This window comes from Oncorhynchus kisutch, unplaced genomic scaffold (assembly GCF_002021735.2).
Source record: "Oncorhynchus kisutch isolate 150728-3 unplaced genomic scaffold, Okis_V2 Okis03b-Okis08b_hom, whole genome shotgun sequence".
In the NCBI taxonomy this organism is placed as follows: domain Eukaryota; kingdom Metazoa; phylum Chordata; class Actinopteri; order Salmoniformes; family Salmonidae; genus Oncorhynchus; species Oncorhynchus kisutch.
The window spans coordinates 5,279,897-5,302,191 of NW_022261980.1; the positions used below are offsets into that span (position 1 = coordinate 5,279,897).

Sequence of the window (22,295 nt, forward strand, 5' to 3'; positions counted from 1 at the left end):
CTAAAAGATCTATAGAATATATGTATTTGTCTGTTACAGACTCAGGTGGTTGTGAACACAGTGGGTCTAGACCTGCTACTTCATAGCGGAGCAGTCTCGAATGCCATCCTAAAAGCTGCCGGACCCCGACTTCAAGACCTGATAAACGAACAGGGGCCCACTGGCAGTGCTGCTGAAGGAGCAGTCATCATCACTGATGGTTGTAACCTTAAGAGCAAGCTGGTGTTTCATACCATTGCCCCTAAGTGGGATCAAGGGAAAGGTGCAGCACAGAAGGTAGAAAGCTGTCCACATATCTCACTGACTTCTTAGATCAAATAAAACATTATGTCAAATGCTGCTATAACCTTTCCAAGTTAAGCGGGTCGTTTTGAACAGCCTATTCTTGTCTCAATCAATTTGTATCGTACATTTTTTAATTTGTACAATTCAATATTTTGAAAGGAACCCAGTCTGTTTCCAGCACAGTATGGCCAAACGTGGAAGTCCTAAAAGGCTTAGTGGTGGACAAAATCCTAAAAACCTACAGTGCCTGGTCCAATAATTACCAATTAGAACACATTTGCTACAATTTCTTTATAAGGGTAACATAAAACAAACATCTTGTGCCTGACATCCCACAGTTGTTGAGTGGAATTGTGGAGGAATGCCTGGGGAATGCAGAGCAGCAGAGACTAGTCTCGATGACCTTCCCTGCCATCGGCACAGGAAACCTAGGATTCCCCAAGGATCTGGTGGCTTCACTTATGCTGGATCAGGTGCTCAAGTTCAGCAGTAAGAAGAAGCACAAACACTTGAAAGAGGTTGTGTTTATCCTCCACCCAGGTGATCCAAATACTATCCAGGTATGGAAAGCAGAAAAACATGCAATAATGTCAAAATAAACTTTTAATGCCTTAGATTAAATATCCGCCTAGAGTCTAAGGGCCCAGGGCTGGGTTTCTAAGCTCATGTGGAATTGTTTTAAAATGGTCACCGTCATACCAAGGATCATTTAGCTATTTGATTTGGAATTTTAGAACCCCTGTAGGTATAAAAAAAATATAAAACAATAATTTTATGAAACATTGAATTTGGCCTTGCTGCTATTAGCCCATAGAAATAACAGATTAATAAATGGAAAAATATACTGAACCAAAATAAACGCAAAACACAACAATTTCAAAGATTTTACTGAGTTACAGTTCATATAATGTAATCAGTCATTTTTAATAAATTCATCATGCCCTAGTCGATGGATTTCACGACTGGGCAGGGGTGTAGCCATATGTGGGCTTAGGAGGGCATAGGCCCATCCACTTGGCAGCCAGGCCCATCCGCTGGGGAGTCAGGCCCAGCCAATCAGAATGAGTTTTTCCCCACAAAAGGGCTTTATTACAGACAGAAACACTCCTCAGCATCCCAGACCACCCCACATGTAGCGGTCCTGGGCTGGCATGGTTACAAGTGGTCTGCGGTTGTGAGGCCGGTTGGACGTCCTGCCAAATTCTCTAAAACGACATTGCAGGTAGTTTATGGCAGAGAAATGAACATTGTATTCTCTGGCAACAGCTCTGGTGGACATTCCTGCAGTCAGCATGCCAATTGCAGTAATGTAATTTTGGGATTACACAAACTCAGTAACGTATTCTGATTACATTCCGTTACTTTTAGATTACTTTCAAATCAATGTGCTATGTACAGTTGAAGTCAGAAGTTTACATACACCAGCCAAATACATTTAAACTCCGTTTTACACATTTCCTGACATTTTATCCTATAAAATATTCTCTGTTTCAGGTCAGTTAGGATCACCACTTTATTTTAAGAATGTGAAATGTCAGAGTAATAGTAGAGATAATGATTTATTTCAGCTTTCATTTCTTTCATCACATTCCCAGTGGGTCAGAAGTTTACATACACTCAATTAGTATTTGGTAGCATTGCCTTTAAATTGTTAAACTTGGGTCAAATATTTTGGGTAGCCTTTCACAAGCTTCCCACAATAAGTTGGGTGAATTTTGGCCCATTTCTCCTGACAGAGCTGGTGTAACTGAGTCAGGTTTGTAGGCTTCCTTGCTCGCACACACTTTTTTCAGTTCTGCCCACAAATTGTCTATAGGGTTGAGGTCAGGTCTTTGTGATGGCCACTCCAATACCTTGACTTTGTTGTCCTTAAGCCATTTTTACACATCTTTGGGAGTACGCTTGGGGTTATTGTCCGTTTGGAAGACCCATTTGTGACCAAGCTTTAACTTCCTGACTGATATCTTGAGATGTTGCTTCAATATATCCACATCAATTTTCATTCCTCATGATGCCATCTATTTTGTGAAGTGCACCAGTCCCTCCTGCAGCAAAGCACCCCCACAACATGATGCTGCCACCCCCGTGCTTCACGGTTGGGATGGTATTCTTCAGCTTGCAAGCCTCCCCCTTTTTCCTTCAAACATAACGATGGTCATTATGGCCAAACAGTTCTATTTTTGTTTCATCAGACCAGAGGACATTTCTCCAAAAAGTACGATCTTTGTCCCCATCTGCAGTTGCGAACCGTAGTCTGGCTTTTTATGGCGGTTTGGAGCAGTGGCTTCTTCCTTGCTGAGCGGCCTTTCAGGTTATGTCGATATAGGACTCGTTTTTACTGTGGATAAAGATACTTTTGTACCTGTTTCCTCCAGCATCTTCACAAGGTCCTTTGCTGTTGTTCTGGGATTGATTTGCACTTTTCGCACCAAAGTACGTTCATCTCTAGGAGACAGAACGCGTCTCCTTCCTGAGCGGTATGACGGCTGCGTGGTCCCATGGTGTTTATACTTGGATACTATTGTTTGTACAGATGAACGTGGTACCTTCAGGCATTTGGAAATTGCTCCCAAGGGTGAACCAGACTTGTGCAGGTAGACACATTTTTTTCTGAGGTCTTGGCTGATTTCTTTTGATTTTCCCATGATGTCAAGCAAAGAAACACTGAGTTTGAAGGTAGGCCTTGAAATACATCCACAGGTACACCTCCAATTGACTCATTTTCTGGAATTTTCCAAGCTGTTTAAAGGCACAGTCAACTTAGTGTATGTAAACTTCTGACCCACTGGAATTGTGATACAATGAATTATAAGTGAAATAATAAATAATAATATCTGTCTGTAAACAATTGTTGTAAAAATGACTTGTGTCATGCACAAAGTAGATGTCCTAACCGACTTGCCAAAACTATAGTTTGTTAACAAGAAATATGTGGAGTTGTTGAAAAATGAGTTTTAATGACTCCAACCTAAGTGTATGTAAACTTCAGACTTCAACTGTAGATATCAATAATAAGTGATATCCATATCCCCGTAGACTACACCACTACTGTCATCCTTACCTCCAAGCGTTTATTCAAGTTGGATCATCTTTGGATGCCAACAGCAGTGGCACCATTGGAAGACATAGCTTGGACTGTAGCCTACAAAAGCCTATTCCTGCTCTTTTCCCACGACCCATCAAACACATTTCGTGTGTCATCATAGTGGTCTCTGACTTGTGGTCAGACTCGCTCAATTGGATAAACTTAAACGTGCATTTTTTTCAATGCTGATTTGAATGTCATTGAGAAAACAGAAAGTCCTTTCTGATTAAAAGTAATCCTTGAAGTAATCATCTAGTTTTTCAAAAGTATCGGTAATCTGATTACAATATGTTTGCTGGTAACGTAATGGACTACAGTTACGTTTTTACATATAATCTGTTACTCCCCAACCCTGCACACCTGTCAGGTAGATAAATTATTTTACCAAAGGAGAAATGCTCACGAACAGGGATGTAAACAAATTTGTGCACAACATTTGAGAGAAATAAGCTTTTTGTACGGAACATTTTGGGGATTTTTTATTTCAGCTCATGAATCACGGGACCAACACTTTACATGTTGTGTTTATAGTTTTGTTCAGTGTAAATCAGAAGGAAGTGTGTTTTGAAGTGTCTGTCATATCTGAAAGATATAAGAAAGCTCAGGAAAATTATTATATATTTTTAACAGTGGAAATGCCCTATTCACTACCATTAATTTTCCGTCCCGGTACCAGGTTACCTTCAGACGGGCCCTGTGACACTTGTGGGGGTCGTACAGCAGAACTGATAACACCATCATGTTCATGAGAGTCAAATTTTTCCATAGACATCTTTTTGTTGGAAGACTCGTTTTCGGGATGTCTCCTGGTCTGACAAACACCGCTGTAGCTTAAACAGCTAGAGATATTATGCTAATTCGCTTTCTACAGGGGGTGGACATTAATCACTGATTATAACTGATTAGGAAGTCCTAGCCAAGCATTAACACACCTGACACACATAGAGTAATAGCATCAGGTGTGTTAGTGCTGGGTAAGAACAAACCCCTTTGGGTTCAGGACCAGGACTGAATAACATTGATAGCCAGGATATACTGGTAAGCGTTGTCTAGGGAGGAGAGTCGACATGGTTCTAGCAGATTGATTTATGATTTTCTGTTTAGTGTTTTTAAAGGCTTTAGATTTTATTTTCAGGCTTTCTCTGATGAATTTAACAAGAGGTTCACAACCAAGTCTGCAACTTCAGGTGGCTCAGCAGCGGTGTCTACTCAGAAGATTAAAGGTATGTTAAGAAATTATGTTTCCCCCAATATACTGTATGACAGTGCCATGTTGAATGTCACTGAGCTCTTCAGTAAGGCCATTCTACTGCCAATGTTTGTCTATGGAGATTGCATGGCGGTGTGCCTGATTTTATACACCTGTCAGCAATGGATTTGGCTGAAAAAGCTGAATCCTGTAACGTAACAAAATGTGGAAAAAGTCAAGGGGTCTGAATACTTTCCGAATGCACTGTAATTGAGGGATCACCACATTAAAACTAAATAGGTTCACTGTTGCTATAAACCTTCCAAATTTTTGCATTTGTATCACAAATCCCATTCAAGTCATTGTGCCAATATTTGCATGTCAGTGTTCGTGAGAGTCTTTCCATAGTAGGGTCATATTCGTTTGTAGCTCAAACCATTTGGACTTTACGGACGTTTTCATGAGAAGGACGGTTTTCGGGATGACTCCAGGGGCTGTATCCGCAAAGCATCTCAGAAAAGGTCCTAGAAATCCTATTAAAACCTGTTTTAAGACAAAACAAACCTCAGGGTAGGTTTTAGGATTATGTTAAGATACTGCTCAGACAAACTCTGTTCCAGGAGTAAAATCAACTCATAAAAGTTTATCTCAGCTGGTAATCACAATAATTTGAGGTACCAGAAACGCTCATTAACCAATTGCAATGAGTCATTGCCAGCTGTGAACTCTTTAGCATACTTCAGACAACCACGGTGAATGTGACTGTACATCAAATGTAGCAATTGTATAAGGAAATAAGCAAACAGGAAACCACTCACCCAGAGGCGGCGCTCCTAGTGGCCGGAGACTTTAATGCAGGGAAACTTAAATCAGTTCTACAAAACTCTATCAACGTGTTAAATGTGCAACCAGAGGGAAATAAATTCTAGATCACCTGTACTCCACACACAGAGACGCGTACAAAGCTCTCCCTCGCCCTCCATTTGGTAAATCTGACCACAACTATCCTCCTATCCTCCTGATTCCGGCTTACAAGCAAAAATTAAAGCAGTAATCACCAGTGACTCGGTCTATAAAAAAATGGTAAGATGAAGCAGATACTAAACTACAGGACTGTTTTGCTAGCACAGGCTGGAACATGTTCCGGGATTCTTCCGATGGCATTGAGGAATACACCACATCAGTCACTGGCTTTATCATAAAGAGCATCGATGACGTAGTCAACACAGTGACTGTACGTACATACCCCAACCAGAAGTCATGGATTACAGGCAACATTCGCACTGAGCTAAAGGGTAGAGCTGCCGCTTTAACCTGGAAGCTATCAAGAAATCCTGCTATGCCCTGCGACGAACCATCAAACAGGAAAAGCATCAGGGCTAAGATTGGATCATACTACACCGGCTCTGATGCTCATCTTATGTGGCAGGGCTTGTAAACTATTACAGACTACAAAGGGAAGCACAGCCGCGAGCTGCCTAGTGACACGAGCCTACCAGATGAGCTAAATCAATTCTATGCTCGCTTCAAGGCAAGCAACACTTGCATGAGAGCATCAGCTGCATGAGAGCATCAGGCATCCATGAGAGCATCAGCTGTTCTGGATGACTGTGTGATCACGCTCTCCGTAGCCGACGTGAGTAAGACCTTTAAACAGGTCAACATACACAAGGCTGCGGGGCCAGACGGATTACCAGGACGTGTGCTCCGGGCATGTGCTGACCAACTGGCAGGTGTCTTCACTGACATTTTCAACATGTCCCTGATTGAGTTTGTAATACCAACATGTTTCAAGCAGACCACCATAGTCCCTGTACCCAAGAACACAAAGCAACCTGCCTAAATGACTACAGACCCGTAGCACTCACGTCCGTAGCCATGAAGTGCTATGAAAGGTTGGTAATGGCTCACATCAACACCATTATCCCAGAAACCCTAGACCCACTCCAATTTGCATACCGCCCAAACAGAACCACAGATGATGCAATCTCTATTGCACTCCACACTGCCCTTTCCCACCTGGACAAAAGGAACACTTATGTGAGAATGCTATTCATTGACTACAGCTCAGCGTTCAACAACACAGTACCCTCAAAGCTTATCACTAAGCTAAGGATCCTGGGACTAAACACCTCCCTCTGCAACTGGATCCTGGACTTCCTGACGGGCCGCCACCAGGTGGTGAGGGTAGGTAGCAACACATCTGCCACGCAGATCCTCAACACTGTAGCTCCCCAGGGGTGCGTGCTCAGTCCCCTCCAATAACAAACTAGAATGGTCCAAACACACCAAGACAGTCGTGAAGAGGACACAACAAAGCCTATTCACCCTCAGAAAAATAAAAAGATTTGGCATGGGTCCTGAGATCCTCAAAAGGTTCTACAGCTGCATCACTGCCTGGTACGGCAATTGTTCGGCCTCTGACCGCAAAGAACGACAGAGGGTAGTGAGTACGGCCCAGTACATCACTGGGGCTAAGCTGCCTGACATCCAGGACCTCTACACCAGGCGGTGTCAGAGGAAGGCCCTAAAAATTGTCAAAGACCCCACCTACCCCAGTCATAGACTGTTCTCTCTGCTACCTCATGGAAATCGGTACCGGCATGCCAAGTCTATGACAAAAAGACTTCTCAACAGTTTTTACCACCAAGCCATAAGACTCATGAAAAGGTAATCAAATGGCTACCCGGACCATTTGCATTGTTGTTCCCCCCCCCCCCCCCAACCACTCTTTTTATGCTGCTGCTACTCTTTGTTTATCATATATGCATAGTGACTTTAACTATACATTCATGTACATACTACCTCAATTGGATTTTTTATGAATTTATTTGCAAATTATGGTGGAAAATAAGTATTTGGTCAATAACAAAAGTTTATCTCAATACTTTGTTATATACACTTTGTTGGCAATGACAGAGGTCAAACATTTTTGGTAAGTCTTCACAAGGTTTTCACACACCGTTGCTGTTATTTTGGCCCATTCCTCCATGCAGATCTCCTCTAGAGCAGTGATGTTTTGGGGCTGTTGCTGGGTAACACGGACTTTCAACTCCCTCCAAAGATTTTCAAATGATTTAACAAATTAATTTAATTTTAACAAATTAGTTAACAAATTATATATGGGATTCACATTTCCAACTCAACTAAAAAATCTAAATAGGATAGGACTAAGCCAGATGAAACTATCCAAGAAGTAGATACATTTCCTTCAAATGTTGATATTTCTTTGTGTAACAACAAAAGGGGATTCAGTAGTACTTTTATGATAACCTTCAGGCTATTTACTGTATCTTCCAAACGTATGTAACAGTATTTATTCAACCTTAAAATGAGTAAAATATCCATGGCCTCATTTTGGGGTTACTTGAACTTTTTGGTTTTCTTTTTATTGAACCTTTATTTACCAACTATAATAACTACTATTGCTATAATAATCTGTGTAGAATCTTAAACAGCATTGACCATCATGTAACCTCAAATGCAATTCAGTTCATTTGGCTATCAGTGATAACACATTCAGTTGTTGTATAAATCAACAAAATATCTGACATTTCTTTTCCATTTTGAACTTTGTTGTGCTTGTAAATGGTTGAAAGCACAGTAATAGCACATTTGGGAATTCAACAAACATTTAGCTGTCTTTTTGAATGGGTGAATATATATCAGGTTGTAATCTCATTTATCAAAGTCTCAACCAAATATCACCCAATTGTCATATTGAAATGACATAGTGTGCCCAGTGGGTAGTTCATTGTCCAGGAGAGACATCAGCATTTCGGATTTGTTTCAATAGCCACTAACATTAGCCACTGCTAACATTAGCCACTGCTAACCAACAAACAACCGTGTCCAACAAATTAATGAATTTTATTTTATGGAATCTGAATTTGGTCATCAACTTTGAGCTTGCCCCTTTTTTCATAGCAGTGTTAGCCCAAGTTAGCAGTGGCTATTTAAACAAATCCAAACCGTGTATGACAGTTTCTCTGTGGATGATGGACTACTTTCAGGGTAAATGCAACAAAGTGAAGATATCCTTTAATGTTATTGTTGTTTCATAGTTATGGTGACCTGAATTATAATACATTAGGGCCAGAGAGTTTCTTGACCTTGTGACCAAACCAGGAAAAATGTATCCTAGTTGATAGTTATTCAGCCAACATAATTTATTATGGTTATTGCTACATACTCTGTGCTTCATGTTGTCTTTGCAACTTCCTATTCCTGCCAGGTCACTCCCATCATGTTGATGGTCCATAGCATGACTTTTATTCTCAACTGCTAGGTTCTTCCTCAAGTTCAGCAATGTACGAGATAAAGATGTCAGGAGTGGTTGTACAGGCTGTCACAGGGGACATTACCAAAGAAACTACGGATGTCATTGTCAACTCTTCCAACTCCTCCTTCAGCCTCAAGTCAGGTACTCTTACCTCTATTTATGATTATACACTTGGAAACATAGCAAATAATAGCAAACACAAAGGTAGATATGGTTTAGTTTTGGATAAAAAAATATTATTGCCATATAACTGATAGAGTATCAAACCTGACATGTCTGCCCAACTGAATATTGTATTAACCCATTGAGCTAGCTTTAGCCGGGCATATTTTAAATCTAAATGAAATATCCCTACTGTACACCACTCCAGGGGTTTCTAAAGCCATTCTGGACGCAGCTGGTCCGACTGTGGAGACTGAATGCCAACAACTCGGTAAGAGCCTCTACCCCCAACATCATAACACAAGATATAACAATCACAGGGTTACACTATGCTTCCCTTTCATCTGGGTATCTTCCTCCTCCTGGTTTCCCAGTGGTAAACAACATCAACTCCACTTTAGAAAGCAGAATCACATGTCCTGGGGTGGCCCAGCTAGCTGTTTAGTGCTCCATCAGGCAATCAAACACAATGTTTACCTCTGCCTGCTCCCAGTTCGGTGATACATTTTGAGGGAATCATGGGCAGAGTGGTTTTGGTGGTGCGCGGGACTTTCTCGTTCAAACAAACAACTAGCAACAGCTTCAAACCAAAACCATGGTTTGTATTATGAAACTTGAACTATGCTACAAACAGTGTCAATGGCGTTTACCGTTAGAAGCTTGCTAACATTAACCACTAAAATGGATAGCTGGCATAAACAGCTAATCTAGCTAGATTGATACATTACAACCAAAGAGAGTGAACATGAACAGTTCCAGGAACTGTCACTCCAACTGAAATCCCCCAATCACACTTGTAGGCGACATTGGTGACGTAACCTAGCAAAGCTCATGAGCAGAAACATATCATTGGGTCTAATGCTTGTCCACAAAACATATTGAAATTAACAAACAGTTACATGACCTACATCATGTTCAGCAAGGTAATGTTTCTGTCACGGCTTTCTTCTGTTGAAGGAGAGGCGGACCAAAACGCAGCGTGGTTATTGTGATACATCTTTAATAAAGATGAAAATAGAACAATATACAAAAACCGAAAACAGCCCTATCTGGTGTAACAAACACAAAGACCGGAACAATCACCCACAAAACCCAACACAAAACAGGCTACCTAAATATGGTTCCCAATCAGAGACAACGACTAACACCTGCCTCTGATTGAGAACCATATCAGGCCCAAACACAGAAACAGACAAACAAGACATCCAACATAGAATGCCCACTCAGATCACACCCTGACCAACCAAAACATAGAACATACCAAGCAAACTATGGTCAGGGTGTGACAGTTTCCGAAATTTTTTAACAACTAAACAACAATTGATTTAGAACCAGCACCATTTCAACTTCAACATTTCAACATCATCTAATCACCTTTACTTAGTGTAATACAGTGACAAACAAAATATACCAAAATCTATTTAGTCCACTCAACGTAAGCTAAATATGATGTGGCTGTCCATGGGACTGATTTCTGTGTGGGTGTGTATGTGAGTGCAAGTAGAAAAAACATGTTGACTCACCCGCCAATACCATCCTCCTCTTTCATGTTGCCTAAACGGTCTATGATTCTGTCATACAGTACATGCTTTTAGTTTTTGCTGTCCTAGGCTACCTGGCTAAAACACTTGCTCGCTAGCCTAACTTCCTTTCATGGGAAACGATGCGTTAGACCAGCTAGTAAACATTAGCATACTAATGGATCCGAATCGTCATTATAATCATTGGCCAGTATGACGTGGATGCTACGCTACAGGACTGTCTGCTAGCACAGACTGGAATATGTTCCGGGATTCATCCAATGCATTGAGGAGTATACCACCTCAGTCATCAGCTTCATCAATAAGTGCATCAACGACGTCGTCCCTACAGTGACTGTACGTACATATCCCAACCAGAAGCCATGGATTACAGGCAACATCTGCATCCAGCTAAAGGCTAGAGCTTCCGCTTTCAAGGAGTGGGACACTTATCCGGACGCTTATAAGAAATCCCGCTAAGCCCTCAGACGAACATCAAACAAGCAAAGTGTCAATACAGGATTAAGATTGAATCCTACTACACCTGCTCTGATGCTCGTCGGATGTGGCAGGGTTTGAAAACTATTACAGACTACAAAGGGAAACCCAAACACGAGCTGCCCAGTGACGCGAGCCTACCAGACGAGCTAAATGACTTTTATGCTCGCTTCGAGGCAAGCAACACTGAAGCATGTTCTGGATGACTGTGTGATAACACTCTCAGGAGCCGATGTGAACAAGACCTTTAAACAGGTCAACATTCACAAAGCTGCTTGGACATTACCAGGATGTGTACTCAAAGCATACACGGACCAACTGGCAGGTGTCTTCACTGACATTTTCAACCACTCCCTGACCGAGTCTGTAATACCTACATGTTTCAAGCAGACCACCATAGTGCACAAGGAAGTAAAGGTAACCTGCATAAATTATTACCTCCCCGTAGCACTCATGTCGGTAGCCATGAAGTGCTTTGAAAGGCTGGTCATGGCTCACATCAACAGCATCCTCTCGGATACCCTAGACCCACTCCAACTCGCATACCGCCCCAACAGATCCACAGATGACACAATCTCAATCGCACCTTACACTGCCCTTTCCCACCTGGACAAAAGGAACACCTATGTGAGAATTCTGTTAATTGACTACAGCTCAGTGTTCAACACCATGGTGCCCACGAAGCTCATCATTAAGCTAAGGACCCTGGGACTAAGCACCTCCCTCAGTATTGTTTGCCCATGACTGTGGGGCCAAACATGACTTCAACACCATCATTAGGTTTGCTAACGACACAACAGTGTTCACCGACAACGAGACAGCCTATAGGGAGGAGGTCAGAGAACTGGCAGTGTGGTACCAGAACAACAACCTCTCCCTCAATGTGAGCAAGACAATGGAGCTGATCGTGGACTACAGGAAAAGGCGGGCCAAACAGGCCCCCATTAACATTGACGGGTCTGAAGTGGAGCGGGTCGAGGGTTTAAAGTTCCTTGGTGTCCACATCACCAACGAACTATCATGATCTAAACACAACAAGACAGTCATGAAGAGGGCACAACACTGAGACTGAAAAGATTTGGCATAGGTCGCCAGATCCTCAAAACGTTCTACAGCTGCACCATCAAGAGCATCCTGACCGTTTGCATCACCGCCTGGTATGGCAACTGCTCAGCATCTGACCGCAAGGCGCTACAGAGTGTTGTGCGTATGGTCCAGTACATGACTGGGGTCAAGCTTCCTGCCATCCAGGACCTATATAATAGGCGGTATCAGAGGGAAGCCCATAAAATTGTCAGAGACTTCAGTCACCCAAGTAATAGACTGTTTTCTCTGCTCCCGCACGGCAAGCGATACTGGAGCGCCAAGTCTAGGACCAAAAGTCTCCTTAACAGCTTCTAGCCCCAAGCCATAAGACTGCTGAACAATTAATAAAATGCCCCCCCATTTGTTTTGTGCACTGCTGCTACTCACTGTTTATTATCTCTGCATAGTCACTTCACCCCTACCTACATGTACACTGCTGCTACTCACTGTTTATTATCTATGCAGAGTCACTTCACCCCTACCTACATGTACACTGCTGCTACTCACTGTTTATCATCTATGCAGAGTCACTTCACCCCTACCTACATGTACACTGCTGCTACTCACTGTTTATTATCTATGCAGAGTCACTTCACCCCTACCTACATGTACACTGCTGCTACTCACTGTTTATTATCTCTGCATAGTCACTTCACCCCTACCTACATGTACACTGCTGCTACTCACTGTTTATTATCTCTGCAGAGTCACTTCACCCCTACCTACATGTACACTGCTGCTACTCACTGTTTATTATCTCTGCATAGTCACTTCACCCCTACCTACATGTACACTGCTGCTACTCACTGTTTATTATCTCTGCATAGTCACTTCACCCCTACCTACATGTACACTGCTGCTACTCACTGTTTATTATCTATGCATAGTCACTTCACCCCACCTACATGTACACTGCTGCTACTCACTGTTTATTATCTCTGCATAGTCACTTCACCCCACCTACATGTACACTGCTGCTACTCACTGTTTATTATCTCTGCATAGTCACTTCACCCCTACCTACATGTACACTGCTGCTACTCACTGTTTATTATCTATGCATAGTCACTTCACCCCACCTACATGTACACTGCTGCTACTCACTGTTTATTATCTCTGCATAGTCACTTCACCCCTACCTACATGTACACTGCTGCTACTCACTGTTTATTATCTATGCAGAGTCACTTCACCCCTACCTACATGTACACTGCTGCTACTCACTGTTTATTATCTATGCAGAGTCACTTCACCCCTACCTACATGTACACTGCTGCTACTCACTGTTTATTATCTCTGCATAGTCACTTCACCCCTACCTACATGTACACTGCTGCTACTCACTGTTTATTATCTCTGCATAGTCACTTCACCCCTACCTACATGTACACTGCTGCTACTCACTGTTTATTATCTCTGCATAGTCACTTCACCCCTACCTACATGTACACTGCTGCTACTCACTGTTTATTATCTATGCAGAGTCACTTCACCCCTACCTACATGTACACTGCTGCTACTCACTGTTTATTATCTCTGCATAGTCACTTCACCCCTACCTACATGTACACTGCTGCTACTCACTGTTTATTATCTCTGCATAGTCACTTCACCCCTACCTACATGTACACTGCTGCTACTCACTGTTTATTATCTCTGCATAGTCACTTCACCCCTACCTACATGTACACTGCTGCTACTCACTGTTTATTATCTCTGCATAGTCACTTCACCCCTACCTACAAATGACCTCAACTAACCTGTACCACCGCACACTGATTCAGTACCGGTACCCCTTGTATATAGCCTCATTATTGTTATTTTATTATGTTTCTTTTTATTATTTTTTACTTTAGTTCTTAACTCTGCTTGTAAGTAAGCATTTCACGGTAAGGTCTACACTTGTTGTATTCGGCACGTGACAAATAAAGTTAGATGTGATTTAATCACTGTTCTGATATCCTGAAGCTCTTTTCGTTCATAAGAGACGGTGGCAGAAACATTACAAAATAAGTTACAAACGTTAAAAAAAACAACACAAAAAAGCACAATTGGTTAAGAGCCTGTAAAACATCAGCGATCTCCTCCGGCGCCATTGTAACAATCCTTACAAGCTCCTGCATGTCATATCTAGCTGACACCTTTGCTAACAGGTATTGTGTCAATTTAAAACTTGCATAAGACAGTTCACAGAATTGTCAATTTAAAGAAATGTAGCAAATGTATTCATTACTACATTTAGCTAACATTAGTTAGGTAATCCAGAGATTCGTACCTTTGCCTCGATCTGGCAATCTGTCCAGATCATCATGGCATTTGTAGTTTTTATGATAGCCACATTAGCAGCTAATTAGCATTTTATTTTTGGGAGGTAAATACAGGCAAATATATTAATAAAAATCTCCTTGTCCCTGAGAGATTTACACGGTTATCAAAACATCACGCCAGGGTAAGCCTACCCGAAATACAGCTCTTATTTGAAGTGTTTCTAAAAAAAACTATGAGGAAAATGAATGGTGGAAAAACAATTGTAACCATTTCCCTGTTTGACTGCTAGGTTTTATGTATGACTCATACTGATGTACTCTATTGCCTTGAAACAAACCAGGCTTCATGTTAGCCTATGATGCAAATCATTACATTACATTTACACTAGTCATTTATCAGACGCTCTAATCCAGAGAGATTTACAGTTAGTGAATGAGATTTAAGCACATTTCAATCCATTGCTATTCTAGTTCGCTATCTTCACCTACTTTTATTGTCAGTCTTTCACTGTCCTATTCAACAAACATGAAATAAGCAAGAAATTATCGATTTGCTCAGTTCTTTACAATGAAATCTACAATGTATATTTTCAGGAGCCGAGGCTAACGAAGGCATGATAATGACAAAGCCAGGCAACCTGCAGTGTAAGAAGATCATCCACCTGGTTAACCAGACAGACACTAAGAAGATCCAGCAGTCTGTTGAAGGTGCACTCAAAATGTGCACACAGAATAACTTCACATCCATATCTTTACCTGCTATTGGCACGGGTAAGTTACAAAAACAGAGGAGGGAAAGAGCATGTGAGGTACTGAAAGGAGACCTTAGTCTGTATGCATTAGTCCATGCTTTTTTTTAACCTTTATTTAACTAGGCAAGTCAGTTAAGAACAAATTCATATTTACAATGATGGCCTAGGAACAGTGGGTTAACTGCCTGTTCAGGGGCAGAATGACAGATTTGTACCATGTCAGCTCGGGGGTTTGAACTTGCAACCTTCCGGTTACTAGTCCAACGCTCTAACCACTAGGCTACCCTGCCGCCCCGATTAACTTAACAGCAGACATACAGTAAGGCTGTTAAGATGTGTTCACACTTGTTCAATCTCAAAGCCATGTTTGCAATGTGTGCCAACTAAAGTGTCCTGTCATTCAAGGCCAAGGCAACATACAGCCGAGTGAAGTGGCAGACGCCATGTTGGATGCTGTTGTGGAAGTGGTGTGCAAGAAGTCGCAGAACTCCCTGAAGCTTGTCCGAATGGTCATCTTTCAGCCTGCCATGCTTACTGATTTCCACACAAGTATGCTTAAAAAGGAAGGCACTGACGCTCAGGAAAAGGAGGGCTTCTTCCAAAATGTTTTATGTATGATATATTTCATTTTCTATACTTTGATCTACAGTACATCATTTATGGAAATAAAGTCAGGTTTACGATTGTACTTAAAATGAATATTCCCTGTTATTTAAACCTGTTAAAACTATTGGACTCAATATACTGTAACTACATGATCTTCATATTTTTACAGCATTCTTTACCAGAAGGAAAGTTGATAATGCACAACAGAATGAAGTCATTGAAATTGAGAGCCAGGACATGGATCCTGCTTGCTTCCACATCTGTGGTGTGTCGCAGGCCCATGTTGATCATGCCAAGCAAGTGATCAAGGACCTGATCGTGAAAGAGCAAGACTTCAACCTCATCAATGACAAAGCCCTCTTCAGCCTATCAGAATTGGACCTGCAGAACATCTATGACATGCAGACCGCCATGGACGTGAGAATAAGTTTTCACAAATCTTCCCAAGAGGGGGCTAAACTCACCATAGAGGGCCTCAGCAAAGACGTGCTCAAGGCTTCCAATGAGATCCATGAGATGCTGAAAAAGGTCCGGCCCGAAGAGACTTTTAAAGATGTCCCCCAGCACTGGGATGACATGCCAGCCAACACTCCATGTCTGTCATTCCCCATTCAACCTGAAACCCAAGAGCATATTGACGTCCTAAAACTATTTGAGGAAACTTGCAAGAAGAGTGTTCTAAAGGTCTCTCTTCTCCTATTTTCAATAGTAGTTACATGTATATTTATTTATTTACAACTATCTTGTACAAGTCTCTTGAGATCATGGCTGGATCTGGTGAATGGAATGATTTGTACATACTCAGCAAGGGGTTGAAAAAGTACAATAGCCTTTTCAATTTAATTGAACTAGATAGGTGCAAGCATCACAGCTTAGCAACATTATATTAGGGATTCTGGAACCTCTTTATGATAGTGAAAGATCTTTGTCACTGTCTAGTTAGCCAATTAATGTGTAATGCAAGGTTGTTCTTCACTCAGATTGAGAGGATCCAGAACAAAAGCCTATGGGGGGGCTTTCAGATCAAGAAGAAAGACATGGAGGCCAGGAACGGTCACCAGAACAATGAGAGGAAGCTCTTCCATGGAGCCTGCCACACAACCATAGATAAGATTAACGAGCTTGGCTTCAATCGGAGCTACGCTGGGAAAAATGGTAAGTAATGGCTAACACCGAAAGAGAAAAGCCAATTTGAGGTTTCTATCTGTTTTAATGTTTGAATTCTCATACTTTCTTTTGTTTGAATTATTGCATTCTGCTCATAGAGATCTACTAGAGAGCTCATCTCCTATATTGGCAATGGCTTCTTCAGTGACAGTATGGGCAGCGTCATTGAGGGCTAATTCCATTTTAAAGTATTGTCTGTTCATACATAAATTGAAAAAAGGTGCATACCACCACTGTGCTGGACAGTAAAGTCTTAAAAGGTATAAAGCCAAGTTTGGTGATTTACTGTCTGGAACCTGTACTTATTAAATATTTTCTCAGGAGTGTAATTGATTGGCTACTTCTGGGTGTGACTATGCTAAAACAGGCTTTGGGCAATGTGCACCCTCTATCCAACTTTATGATTCTGATCTACAGTGGGGAGAACAGTGTAGCCTAGTGGTTAGAGCATTGGACTAGCAACCGAAAGGTTGCAAGTTCAAATCCCCGAGCTGACAAGGTACAAAATCTGTCGTTCTGCCCTTGAACAGGCAGTTAACCCACTGTTCCTAGGCCGTCATTGAAAATAAGAATTATTCTTAACTGACTGGCCTAGTAAAATAAAGGTAAAAAAGAACAAGTATTTGATACACTGCCAATTTTGCAGGTTTTCCTACTTACAAAGCATGTAGTTAATTTATATCATAGGTACACTTCAACTGTGAGAGACAGAATCTAAAACAAAAAAAAAACAAAAAATCCAGAAAATCACATTGTATGATTTTTAAATAATTAATTTGCATTTATTGCATGACATAAGTATTTGATCACCTACCAACCAGTAAGAATTCGGCTCTCACAGACCTGTTAGTTTTTCTTTAAGAAGCCCACCTGTTCTCCACTAATTACCTGTATTAACTGCACCTGTTTGAACTCGTTACCTGTATAAAAGACACCTGTCCACACACTCAATCAAACAGACTCCAACCTCTCCACAATGGCCAAGATCAGAGAGCTGGGTAAGGACATCAGGGTTTAAATTGTAGACCTGCACAAGGCTGGGATGGGCTACAGGACACTAGGCAAGCAGCTTGGTGAGAAGGCAAGAACTGTTGGCGCAATTATTAGAAAATGGAAGAAATTCAAGATGACGGTCACTCACCCTCGGCCTGGGGCTCCATGCAAGATCTCACCTCGTGGGGCATCAATGACCATTGAGGAAGGTGAGGGATCAGCCCAGAACTACACTACAGGACCTGGTCAATGACCTGAAGAGAGCTGAAACCACAGTCTCAAAGAAAACCATTAGTAACACACTACGCCGTCATGGATTAAAATCCTGCAGCGCACGCAAGGTCCCCCAGCTCAAGCCAGTGCATGTCCAGGCCCATCTGAAGTTTGCCAATGACCATCTGGAAGATCCAGAGGAGGAATGGGAGAAGGTCATGTGGTCTGGTGAGACAAAAATAGAGCTTTTTAGTCTAAACTCCACTCGCCGTGTTTGGAGGAAGAAGAAGGGTGAGTGCAACCCCAGAACACCATCCCAACCGTGAAGCATGGAAGTGGAAACATCATTCTTTGGGGATGCGTTTCTGCAAAGAGGACAGGACGACTGCACCGTATTGAGGGGAGGATGGATTGGGGCCATGTATCGCAAGATCTTGGCCAACAATCTCCTTCCCTCAGTAAGAGCATTGAAGATGGGTCGTGGCTGGGTCTTCCAGCATGACAGCGACCCGAAACACACAGCCAGGGCAACTAAGGAGTGGCTCCGTAAGAAGCATTACAAGGTCCTGGAGTGGCCTAGCCAGTCTCCAGACCTGAACCCAATAGAACATCTTTGGAGGGAGCTGAAAGTCCGTATTGCCCAGCGACAGCCCGAAACCCGAAGGATCTGGAGAAGGTCTGTAGGGAGGAGTGGGCCAAATCCCTGCTGCAGTGTGTGCAAACCTGGTCAAGAACTACAGGAAACGTATGATCGCTGTAATTGCAAACAAAGGTTTCTGTACCAAATATTGAAGTTCTGCTTTTCTGATGTATCAAATACTTATGTCATGCATTAAAATGCTAATTAATTACTTAAAAATCATACAATGTGATTTTCTGGATTTTTGTTTTAGATTCCATCTTTCACAGTTAAAGTTTATCTATGATAAAAAAAAGTACAGACCTCTACATGCTTTGTAAGTAGGAAAACCTGCAAAATCGGCAGTGTATCAAATACTTCTTCTCCCCACTGTATATATTGGCATGATGTTTTTGCACATTTTCTATTCAAATGCAATAAGCCTTTCTACAGTCTGCAATGATTTAAAGGTTTAGAGAATTTCATAACTGGTCCAAAATATTTTTTGCAGCTGCATTGTATGGAGACGGCACCTACTTTGCTGTAAATGCAGAATACTCTGCCATTGACAAATACTCCAAACCGGATCCCCAAGGCCAGAAGTACATGTACCTATGTCGAGTTCTGACTGGAGATTTCATAACAGGAACATCGGGGATGAAAGTACCCTCCAACTAAAAGTACCACCAAGTATTAATCTCTATGACAGTGTGACAGATGGTGTTTCTCCACCATCCATGTTCATAATCTTCCATGACAGTCAGGCATATCCTGAGTACTTGATCACTTTCAAGTAGGGGTGGGGGGGCGATGTGGCCAATACGTTGTATTGATCTTTTACAACTTTTTGATCATACATCATAAATGACATCTCAATATGTAATTAGGTATCCTGTAACTCATGTGGTTTAGCTGAAGTGTAATATCCAAAACCAAAATCCCACTGGGCAAAAGCTGGTTGAATAAATGTTGTTTCCAGTCATTTCAACCCAAAAAATCTGTGAAGACGTCTGAATCAACGTGGAAACTGATTGGATTTGCAAAAACAGATCAACGTAAGGGCATTTTGTCTTTTTTTCACCCTACTTTTAACCTAAATCCAATGACATGGTGACATTTGTTGTTAACAACTCAACCAAATATAATCAAAACTAGAAATGTAACTAACGTCTGTGCCCAGTGCGATCTGCTTTATAATTCAAATGCTCTTTTTGGTATTTAAAAAAAAAACTTGTGACATGCTCTATATTGGAATATTCAGTCAGTCAAACTCAAAATGTTTAGATAGTAACAATTTCAGCCTAGAAGGTTTTGTGATTTTACTGATTCCATGTCCACTTTGTTTGAATGTCTAAAACATCACCAGAACATCCAACTTCACAAAAATATTGAATCACATTCCCAGACAGCACAGATTCTGTAAAATCCTGGGCTAAAGGCTATTTAAATGGAGATTCTCCATTGAACATGCTTTTTTAGTCCAGGACTAGGTTTAATAATCTCTATCCAGGAAACCAGCCCTTAGTGTTTTCACTTGAACAGTAAGTCATCAGGTTTTGTGAATGTTCACTTCAAGAAAGTAATAACCTTTGGCGGTTCTCAGAGTACACAATTCTTACAAAGTGGGTCATATAAACCATGGTTTTTGCCTTGTTGCATGCACATATTTGGATTATCAAGCCTTTCGGTTAATGAATAGTGAATATGACTGTTCTGATAAATCTTGTGATAATGCTTCTTTCTGTGGTCTACAATAGATGTAAAATAAAGCTAAAATAAATATATTGCATTAACATGCTGTTTTCCCCCATTTTAAATGTGTTGAGGGACCTGGCAAAGGCGGGGATCATTTACTGTGGACTGATGTGAACCTACTGTTATTGTACATTCAACTTAAAGAAATGTTTGCACCTGAAATCATTTTGGTGTGGCACAGCAATACTAATGCAATCAAGACATCTTAGATTTGGTAATATTTGATTTATAAGGCGAAAAATGTAAAAACTAGGCAAGGCCAATGAATAATTCACAACTTGTAAAAGTTGAATATATTTGTTCAGGAAAATTACAACCAACAATGGCAAATGTATTGCGCCTTTGAACTTGGTGTAAATCACATCAACATTTCAGACCTGAGAGGAATGAGCATAGAAATAGATACTGTAGAAAGAGACTGATTCTGTGTCTCTCCAGTCTGGTTGAAAAGCTTCATAGTGTCTGTATCCACTGCAGTTTTTAATGAGGACGTCTCTCACACAGTCATGCCATCATTGCTGTTGTTGGGTGAGGAGTAAAGGTCTAAATCACACGTAAAGCTCATTCCACAGAGGGCTGAGTGTCTGTGGGTTTTCTCTCTCTCTGTCCCATACCTGTGGGACAGAGAGAGATCACAGAGAGAAGAAAGGCACGTAGCTTAGTAAAACTAATACAGTTTAGTATGTTCATTATCTTTGTAAAAGATTACATCCACACGCACAATTACCTCTGCACATGTATTGCCGCGTTTCGGTCAGTAACCAGCAAGACAAGACAGACAACAGAAATGTTGACAACACTCATCAACAATGATGTCACGGTAAGTCTATAACACCTGTTTTATTTGAATGTACATATACTGTAGATCCTGTGTGCATGAGTCATCTTTTAGGATGAACTGAACTGTTACGGGATGTTATTCCCAGCATCACAACAAGAGAGACGACAGGCATGGCAATGTGCATGTTAATGTTTCATCTTCACATCACAACATATTCCACTATCAGTGTCCCACAACATTCATTCATTCACTCCACACAGTTGTTTTAAGTATCAAAATCCCTTAAATGTGGGTCCCACCCTTCCTTAACCTTCAAGATTAAATCATTTATTTCACTTTGATGCTGACCTAGCAGGTCGCTGGATACCCCCTCAGAACCCATGTCCATTATTTAACTACTCCTTTAAAAGACAATAACAATTGCAGAGCTAAGGCACCAGTCTGTTTATAACACATAAAAGGATGACCACACCATCAGAGGATTAGAGAGGGAAGAAATGGAGACGGGTCCCAATTATAGCAAAGATGGGGATGAGTTGCCCTGCTTACCGTCCTTTAGGGCGAGGTGAAGCTGAGAAAAATCTATTAGTAACCTACCTGTGGGTAAATAACACGCTAAATGGGATGAGCATTGTATATGAACAGAGGATATCTAATTGTAATTCAGAAACATATGTCTAGGTGACTTTCAAATAAGTTGCCTTAACTGAGAAACCAAAAGATCACTGCACTCACTTATTGATATGTGTGTGGCTCAGTTGATAGAGCATGGCACTAGCAACACCTGGGTTGTGGGTTTGATTCCCATGGGGGGCCAGTAGGAAGCAATATGAAAATATAGGTACTCATTACTGTAAGTTGCTCTGGATAAGAGCATCTGCTAAATTAAAAAATTCAACCAAATGAAGAGATGTAGTTTGACCGTGCAATCTCAATTATCATCTCGCCTCTTCCTCTCTGATAATACCAGTTGGATAACACCTACACTGACCTGTGGGTGGCAGCAATAAGCCGGAAAGCATCTAGTCCGCCAGA

General features: G+C 41.4%; 1 protein-coding gene across 1 annotated transcript in view; it reads left to right on the forward strand.

Annotated features, from left to right (window-relative positions):
• LOC109880467 (protein mono-ADP-ribosyltransferase PARP14-like) overlaps positions 1–19,605 on the forward strand; it is a 48,377-nt gene extending 28,772 nt beyond the window's left edge. Inside the window, 11 exon segments of the mRNA XM_031812427.1 lie at positions 40–276; positions 624–845; positions 4,506–4,593; positions 8,848–8,982; positions 9,212–9,274; positions 14,969–15,145; positions 15,532–15,738; positions 15,902–16,416; positions 16,713–16,887; positions 19,236–19,399; positions 19,402–19,605. Coding sequence (XP_031668287.1) covers positions 40–276; positions 624–845; positions 4,506–4,593; positions 8,848–8,982; positions 9,212–9,274; positions 14,969–15,145; positions 15,532–15,738; positions 15,902–16,416; positions 16,713–16,887; positions 19,236–19,399; positions 19,402–19,521 — 2,103 coding nt within the window. The 3' untranslated portion in view covers positions 19,522–19,605.
• The last annotated feature ends 2,690 nt before the right edge of the window (positions 19,606–22,295 follow it).